Source organism: Trematomus bernacchii, unplaced genomic scaffold (genome assembly GCF_902827165.1).
Source record: "Trematomus bernacchii unplaced genomic scaffold, fTreBer1.1, whole genome shotgun sequence".
NCBI classification, from domain to species: Eukaryota; Metazoa; Chordata; class Actinopteri; order Perciformes; family Nototheniidae; genus Trematomus; species Trematomus bernacchii.
The window spans coordinates 6,417,495-6,426,288 of record NW_022987641.1 but is presented as its reverse complement, the minus strand read 5'-3'; the positions used below and the strand labels follow the sequence as shown (position 1 = coordinate 6,426,288).

Sequence of the window (8,794 nt, the reverse complement as noted above, 5' to 3'; positions counted from 1 at the left end):
GTAGTATGATTTAGGGCTGCATGATATGAGGAAATATGCCACATTGTTGTTAAAACATTGTAATACTTTAACTGCAACAATTACAGTCTTTCTGCCTCCATGCTGATTTTGTTTCAACATTTTGGGTCTTTGTTTTGCTGTACCTACTCTCTCTTAGAGGAACTATTACAATTAAAATCGTTTTAACATATTTGTGATTATGATTACTAATCCTTATGCTTTGTTTGTACTCTGTGTAGGAAATCGGCCTCGCCTCCCTCGGTGCTCCTGATGAGTTCATTGAGAAACTTGCTACTGTGAGTATTGTGTTCATGAGAAACAAAATGTTAAATCATTTTGGTAGGCTGTATCCGGAGTCTAACAAAACTGTTTTCATGTCGAAGACCCTCAGAAACAAAAACATTAGGTCTGGTTTTCAGCCTCTGTCCCTATGCCAACAGATTGACTTTATCAGCAACATAAAATACTAAATGGTACATGTGTGTATTATGCATAACTTTAAATACATTGATGTGAGAGTGTTGAGAGGTATCTGTAGTACATTTTGCATTTAAAAAGACCTTATGGGGCCAGTTCTGCAAATTACAAAAAAAAGTGCCTTTAGTGGTATCTAGCATGTAGTTACTTTTAATTACAGTTACCTTCCTTATTTTGTGAATTTCTACCACGGATTTGTGACTGAATTATGTGTTTTGTGTCCTCAGGTGTACTGGTTCACCGTGGAGTTTGGCCTGTGTAAGCAAGGCTCAGAGACCAAAGCTTTCGGAGCTGGCTTGCTTTCATCATTTGGAGAGCTGCAGGTAAGAAGACATGGGGGGGTTAGGATCAAGGTTAGACAAAACATGGCCCCCGCAGCAGCTAGATTATATAGTTTAAAGGCACAATAGAAAGAAGTTTCACGTTAAAAATATCAGTGTTTGCTCAGCATGTTTTTCTGATAATTTAAGTTCCTGACGTCCAATGACTAAAATCCTTGTTAAAAACAAACAACATTTTAAAAGTTTAACTTGAAAATTTGGCTTGAAGTATATTTTTGACAGTTTGACGCATGCTCAAATGGGATATGTTGCCATTATAGGAGAATTAAACAAACAGAAATACAGTATTTTGGATAAAGTTAGTACCAAATATATAAAATATATATCAAAGGTCTTGTCCTTGTTAGCAGACAAGTTACATATACCTTAAACCCCTGATAATACATGCAGGGTGTTGCACAACAAAGTGGGTCAGTGGTCCACTCTGATTCTGGTTTTGTGTGTCGCTGGTGGAGGGGGCTCACTGTTCAGCAGGGTGCATGTAAACTAGTTCAGTAGGTGAGTGGGGGCAGAGAGGAACAGAGAGAAGACTTACATGTCGCTATCGAGGTCACCGTTACATCAGCGGCTGTAACAGAGGATGTGCACTCTGTCACATCCAGCCCTGAATCACGCCGCACTTCCTGTTCCCTGCAGTATTGATGGGGACAGAGACACTCATTTAGAGACATTTAAAGGAAATATATAACCTTTTTTTGCTGGTATTTTTCAGTACTGCTTGACAGACAAGCCCAAAGTCCTGCCCTTTGACCCCGCCAAGACCAGCCTTCAGAAATACCCCATCACCGAGTACCAGCCTGTGTACTTTGTCGCCGAGAGCTTTGAGGATGCCAAAGAGAAAGTGAGGTAAGAAAATGTCGTTATTTTACTCCTGCATATAATTGGAAGTTTAGGTTTCAACAAAACGTGTAACATTAATGACTGTCTGCCTGCAGGAAATTTGCAAACACCATCCCGAGGCCTTTCACTGTGCGCTACAATCCGTACACTCAGAGCATCGAAGTGCTGGACAACACCCAGCAGCTCAGGAACCTGGCTGACAGCATCGGCAGTATGTTACTCATTTTCATTTAAACTGAAATATATCATATTATAAAGCAGGTCATAAACATCTGATGTCCACTTCCAGATGTTAATCACTATAGACTAGTTGAGATAAATTGAGAAAGATTACTGTAACACTGCCAGTTTAAAGAAAAGAAGTGCCCATTAAATTCAACTTCTGTTTTGAAAATCTGATTTTAAAGTAAAAAGGATGGTATGGTCCAGATGGATAACATAACAGTGCTTTTCTTTGTTTAATCATTTGAAAATAACTATTTTTGATGACCTATATGGAGCAATTAATGACATTTAAGGTAACTCAATTTTATTTTTATATTTCAGGTGAAATGGGGAAACTGTGCGAAGCCCTGCGGAAACTGCAAAACTGAAGTAATCTGAGCCGAAGCATGCTGAGAATCTCTACATTTCTTCAATCAAACGGTTTATTATCGGGCTTCTTGGAGTCCTGATTAGCTTGCCTGCTACTTTACTTTCTTTCTATTAAAACAAATATGCAGGTGAAATAATGGCAATATTAATGTAATCCAATTAGTATTTTAGTTAGGTGAATAGTGTAGCCTGCGTCTTGAGTAGGATGATAATGAATGTGCAGCTAGAAATGTTACAGTTAATATTACTAGCCTACAGTATAAGTGTTGAGAAGAGACGTGTTTTTTAAAATAAGAGGGTTTGTTAATCAAAATCTCTTATCAGCTAATTTTATTTCTAATATTATGTGAATACAGCTGAAATAATCAGATTTATTTCTATGCACTTCAAATCCAAAGGAACCAATGCATTTTGTTACAAGTTACATTTTGCTTTGGTAAATTAAATGTTTTGTGTATACATGAAATGATATATTGAAATAAATAAATGTTTTTCTTCTCTCTATCTCTTATAAAAAATATATAGGTGTTCAAAGGAGACGTTACTGTATATAAATGCATAGTTTGTTATAGACTACTAAAAATTGAAAGTATTTAACCTTATTATAAGCAACATTGGCACATTTTTGCTGTTGGTCATTTTGTTAAAAGATTTTGTATTTTTAAATTAGGAATATTGTATAAATGGGGCCTCTTTTCAATATATTTAACCACTGTTTCACTCTGGTGATTGAACTAAGACCTTTTATTTGTCATGTATCTTATATTGTATCTTATACCATATTCCATTCACTATGTACCATACATACTTGTATATTTTATACTATCCCATATAATTGAACAATACAGGTTTTGATAAAAAAAAAAGAAGAGAGTAGTATAAAGTCCCTAATATGCAAAACTATATATGAACTTCTAATAACCTAGTTTTATTAATGTATGACCTATTTTGCTCGAATGCACCTGTGTTGGTGTCCATTTCCTCCCCCAATAGCACTATTTTAGTCCTATAAAGAGATGTAATCATGACGCAAACCAGGCCTCAAAAGCCAAATGTGCCGCCCTCGCGCACCTCATCTCCATATCACCCCCTCACACATCCGGGTATTTAAAGTGTCCGCGGGGCATGGAGGCGCACACACCGCGGTGAGGCTCCAGCTGCAGCGGGCAGATGAAGACGGAGGGCGGGGTGCAGCCGGCGCCCTTCAGCGGGAGGAGGCAGAGTCTGATCGAGGATGCCCGCAGAGAGCGAGGCTCCGTGGGCTCCCCTGGGCCTCCGGGGCCTCCGGGGCCCTCCCGGTACGGAGACATGTGCTTCGTGTTCGAGGAGAAGGACGGCAGGGTCCCTCTCAACCTCCTCTTCACTCTCAGCAATGAGAAAAACGCAGGATTCTTCAAAACCGGTAAAATATTCGAGGTAAGTCCCAAATTCTGAGATCTTCAAATGTGTAAAACTAATGACATGAAACTGTGAAAATGTTACAAGAGGCTACACGCTTAATACACAGGTTTAACAAGTAGAAAGATGGACTTAAGGTTTCAAAAATAATGTTTGATAACTATAACTGATTAAGGAAGTGTTTTTCAGTTGTAGCTGGTACAGGTGTAGGGCTGCAACTACTGATTTATATGTTGTTATTGTCCTGAAATATTTTTGGTCAATAACATGTCTCCACTCTAAAAAACGAAGTCATTTAAGTAAAAGAAAATCAACAAATTCTCACAATTACAGAAGCTGGAATGATCTTTTACTGTATTTGGCTTAATTGTTCTTGTTCCAATAATAGCTTATTTGGTAACAGGCATAATAATTAGCATCCAACAAATATTTCCATTACAAAAGGTATTGAATGTACTTTTATGATATCTAAAGCTGAAGATGTCAATACAAATGTAAAAGATGAAACATGAAGAACTTAAGTAGAGTATAGACGTACTAGTTTAAAACAATAATGCAAAAACATGCATTTCTTCAACATAATGTCAACAAGTAAACTACATGTGCATTATGGGATGAAGAGCCTTCTTCTCATTGTCAAATCATTGATTAAAATGAATTTTTTACCATATTATGCTCTTTTTTTGTATCTTTCACAGACGTTTGAAGCTAAACTTCTCCACATTGAGAGCCGGCCGGGAAGGAAGTCAAAGAACAGCACGACAGACCTGGAGTTCTTCATGAAGTGTGAAGTTCACAGCTCCGACCTGGACGTGTTCATCAACTCACTGAAGAGAGTGGTGGACGACGTTCGCTCCATACCGGAGGAAAAAGGTGCAAGATATTATTATTACTGTGCACTTTATGCATTTCATTAGACCTATTCAAATGTCTAGTGAGATACGCTTAGGGCATCACATGCACTTTTACAAGTCTTATTTAATTAATGTATTTTTTTTAATGTTACATGATAAAAAGACCAATTACAAAAGCACTAATTAATTATTTTCCCTCTCTTTAGTTCCCTGGTTTCCCCGACAGATAAAAGACCTCGACAGATGCAACATGCTAATAATCAAATTTGATCCAGACATGGACCAGGATCATCCAGTGAGTGTTTACATATGGTGCAAAATGTCACACTCTTAAATCATATTTATCAGAAAAAAATACAACCTAGTTATGATACTTATTAACCCTTTTTTGCAGGGATACAGCGATCCAGAATACAGAAAACGACGGGCATTCATCTCTGAGCTTGCCTTCAGATACAAACAGTGAGTCAGAAATGTATCCATCATGTTCCTTAAAAACTGAGTACCATTTAAATATTCTCTTATTAAATGATTGTCTTTATCACAGGGGGGACCAGCTGCCCACTGTGCAGTACACAGCAGAAGAAGTGTCCACATGGTAAGAATTGGCCAAACACACTGAAAAAACTATCTTGTATTATGTCACATAACTGTATTAGGTTGGTTGAAAGCAATAATATTAAGTTGACCCTATATTTGTATTTAAACCTAATATTATTGCTTTCAACTGACCTAACATAGTTATATGAAATATGTTGATATAGTACATTTAACTAGTCAATGTTTCAGTTTCTTCAGAGCAGTCAGTATGAATGCAGATGCGTGTTGGAGGATGGTTAGAGTGCAATGATGTGTTGCTGTGTTTCAAGGAGGGAGGTGTACCTGCAGCTGAGGAGCATCTACCCCAGTCTGGCCTGCAGGCAGTTCCTGGACGGGCTGCAGCAGCTGGAGACAGAGTGCGGCTACGGAGAGGAGCGCATCCCTCAGCTCAGAGATATATCCGCCTTCCTGAAAGGTGACAAACACTCTGACTAATGAGAGCTTTTGGTCTTCAAAAGATAATACAACTCGAAAAAGTAGAATAAATAAAGTTCTAGAAAAGCTTTTGCAAACAAGAATTATGATAACATTTGGCCTTCAAAAGAAAATACAAATAAAAAAAACTAGAATAAATTAACATTAATGCTTTACAAAATATCTTGCAAAATTAGAATATTTTGGTCTTTGCAAAGGTAAAACTAAGGATGTGAAACAAGTATCTTCATAACATTAAATGTCAAACAAAGTATGGCACACCAACACCAACTTACATTTTTCATGACATGATCGATGTGGGGTTTAAAGGTAAATATGTCAGAATAGCAATGAGCTCTGAACAGCGATAAATAGAAGTTATTACTTAAACGTCATCTTCATTGCTCCATATTCCTATGCCTCCAGTTTGCTTTGCAGTGTGTTTTGAAGTGTTTCTCTTGTTTCAGAGAAGACTGGCTTCCAGCTGCGCCCGGTGGCCGGCCTGCTGTCAGCCAGAGACTTCCTCTCCAGTCTTGCCTTCAGAGTGTTTCAGTGCACTCAGTACATCCGCCACGCCTCAGCACCCATGCACTCCCCTGAGCCGTGAGTGGAAGCTTTCTGGGACCTATTTTATTCATTAATGTATTCAGCTGCTTGTCCTGTCATTGACTCTGTTCCTGCTCCGACAGAGACTGCTGCCACGAACTGCTCGGCCATATTCCCATGCTGGCGGATAAAGAATTCGCCCAGTTTTCTCAGGTAACAGTGCTGCGCTTTGATTTGACATAACAAGAGTGTAATGTAGTTGAATTACCTTTAATACTAATTCATTTTAACTCTTTTAGGAGATTGGACTTGCCTCGCTTGGAGCTTCAGATGAAGACATTGAGAAACTGTCAACGGTAAGTTTTTATTAATGTTTTAAACCTGAAATTAGACAATTTAAAAGTGCATTTTTTTTAATATTCAGAGATAATTTCTTTGTATGGGAGGTGAAAACATCACAAAAGAAATGAAACTATAGAATTTAACATTACATAATAATGCACCTCTTAACTTCATATTATTTGGATTACCTTTAAACTGTGAAGTATTGCTTATTTTTTCCTGTTATACTGCGTAACTATTTTCAGTTCCTATTTCTAACAGGTATATTTCACATATTTTATAATTTTTTTAAATGTTTTATTGTACATTTTGCTTCATATACCTAGTTCTTGACGTGCAGTACTTGTATTTCTTTATGCCCCCCAATACCAAGGCTAATACTTGTATGTACAAACGTATTTGGCAATCCGATTTTGATTCAATGAATGTCAAATGTTAATAGAGAAGCTTTTTTTATCAGAGTGATCCATGGGCTCTCTTAACTCAGTGCATTAAAGAGGTCTTCACTGCCATCTGGTGGCTTAAACAAAGGACTGCACATTATGTTTAATCATGCTCTCATTCAGAATATATATTCGACTGACTTTTTTTTATGTGCTTGTCCTTTTCAGTTATATTGGTTCACTGTGGAGTTTGGCCTCTGCAAGCAGAACGGAGCAGTGAAAGCTTACGGCGCCGGACTCCTGTCGTCTTACGGAGAGCTCGTTGTGAGTGTGTTTTTATAAAAGTTTGTCTTCATTAAACAACGTCTATGCATAACATTTGTATTATTCACTCAAAGAAAAGAGCTAAATTATGCCAGATTTAGCAACAGGCTCATTTCCATCTGCAGTCTCTTCTGTTCACACACACACATTTTGCTTCATATTCTTGCTGCGTTGTGTACTTACACTGCTTGACCTTTGACCTGTCTCTTCAGTACGCTTTGTCGAATGAGCCGGAGTACAAGCCGTTTGTTCCGGAGGAGACAGCAGTTCAGCCGTACCAGGACCAAACATACCAGCCTGTTTACTTCGTATCCGAGAGCTTTGAGGATGCTAAGACCAAAATGAGGTACACATACTTATTAAGTAGTGACCATAAGACTAGTATTGGTTGAAAATTCCACAATCTGTATTTAATGACTTCATAGAGATCTTAAAGTTTCTTTTTCACAATATTTGTAACACATCTGTATGTCTGCTCCTAAAACTCTTTCCTATGTATTCATTCACTTCAACAGGAGATACTCTGCCACCATCAAGCGTCCCTTTGCAGTTCGCTACGAGCCGTTTACCTGCAGCGTGGAGGTTCTGGATCAGCCCAGCAAGATCCAAACCGCCCTGAGCCAGATCAGAGACGACCTGAAGACCCTTCACAGCGCTCTGGAGAAGTTCAGCTTCTCTTAAGAGCGGGAACAAATGGTCTGCAGAGAAAGGAGAGTCAAATAGATGGACAGTGGCCTGTGTAAATACTATCTATAAGATCTACTACCATGATCAACATGTACAGAAAAGCAAAATGTAGTCAGGTTTGTGAGTCATGGCCATTTGTTGTGTGTAATGTATTATATAAAAATAAATAAATGTTTATTTTCATGAAGAAGTCTCTTTGAAAGTGTTCTATTTCATACTTACTGACCGCCAGAGGCGGTGCTTTAGCACTGGATATCTTCTGTCTCGCGCATGCGTAGGTCGAATATTTATATCAACAAAGTCACGTGTGACCCCGTATGACACCGGAAGGTATAAGTTCCGGTGCTGTCAACGGGCTCAGTCCTTTTTCATCTTCTCGCTGCGTAGGTTACTACTTATGAGTAGAAGCCAAGCTAAGCTTACTGAAAATTGGGATTCTAGCTCATCGCTACCTGTAGCCTTGCGATCGTTTGATCGGAGCTGCGGGCTAGGAAAAACGCTCGCCCTCCAAAGGCTGCGACGAGCTGTCCGTCCTCCCAAGGGAGGGGACCGCGGTGTTCACCGCCCGGACCCCAGGAGCTCCGGACCGGTAAAGAGCGGACGCTCCTGCACACAGCCGGTGAGATCGCTACCAATTATTGCTGATTGTGCTATATCTATATACTCTCAAACTAATGAGATAATTGTGTACAAATTAACCGAGGGCTCTCGCTAATTTGTTACTGTTACCTGTACTATCATCCAGTTAGCTGAGTGCTCCCGCTGAAAGCTAACTTTCTACTGCGCTAGTGAAGAGAGCGTCTCCGCCCTCCTCACTACATACTTTTGGTTCTTTACCTGTACTATCATCCAGTTAGCTGAGTGCTCCCGGTGAAAGCTAACTTTCTACTGTACTAGTGAAGGGAGCGTCTCCGCCCTCCTCCTCACTACATACTTTTGGTTCTTTACCTGTACTATCATCCAGTTTGCTGAGTGCTCCCGGTGAAAGCTAACT

At 39.1% G+C, this 8,794-nt stretch overlaps 2 protein-coding genes across 2 annotated transcripts in view; both read left to right on the top strand.

Moving 5' to 3' along the window:
- The window catches only part of pah (phenylalanine hydroxylase), a 12,735-nt gene extending 9,965 nt beyond the window's left edge, over positions 1 to 2,770 (top strand). The window contains exons 9-13 of the mRNA XM_034133670.1: positions 240 to 296; positions 705 to 800; positions 1,531 to 1,664; positions 1,754 to 1,869; positions 2,205 to 2,770. Of these exons, the coding sequence (XP_033989561.1) occupies positions 240 to 296; positions 705 to 800; positions 1,531 to 1,664; positions 1,754 to 1,869; positions 2,205 to 2,251 (450 nt within the window). The 3' untranslated portion in view covers positions 2,252 to 2,770. The remainder of the gene's footprint in view (positions 1 to 239; positions 297 to 704; positions 801 to 1,530; positions 1,665 to 1,753; positions 1,870 to 2,204) is intronic.
- Positions 2,771 to 3,390: 620 nt separating this feature from the next.
- th2 (tyrosine hydroxylase 2) lies at positions 3,391 to 7,988 on the top strand. Its single transcript, XM_034133669.1, has 12 exons — positions 3,391 to 3,668; positions 4,349 to 4,523; positions 4,711 to 4,799; positions 4,899 to 4,966; positions 5,052 to 5,102; positions 5,374 to 5,519; positions 5,986 to 6,121; positions 6,208 to 6,277; positions 6,364 to 6,420; positions 7,018 to 7,113; positions 7,326 to 7,459; positions 7,629 to 7,988. The coding sequence occupies exons 1-12, from the start codon at positions 3,423 to 3,425 to the stop codon at positions 7,792 to 7,794; spliced, it is 1,434 nt and encodes a 477-aa protein (XP_033989560.1). The 5' UTR covers positions 3,391 to 3,422; the 3' UTR covers positions 7,795 to 7,988.
- The last annotated feature ends 806 nt before the right edge of the window (positions 7,989 to 8,794 follow it).

What these genes read in the sequence shown, in the direction of transcription:
- th2 (XM_034133669.1), top strand. Translation starts at nt 3,423, where the DNA reads ATGAAGACGGAGGGCGGGGTGCAGCCGGCGCCCTTCAGCGGGAGGAGG. An exon ending in ACATGGACCAGGATCATCCA is followed by an intron (nt 4,800 to 4,898) that starts GTGAGTGTTTAC and finishes CCTTTTTTGCAG; the next exon opens with GGATACAGCGATCCAGAATA. An exon ending in AATTCGCCCAGTTTTCTCAG is followed by an intron (nt 6,278 to 6,363) that starts GTAACAGTGCTG and finishes TAACTCTTTTAG; the next exon opens with GAGATTGGACTTGCCTCGCT.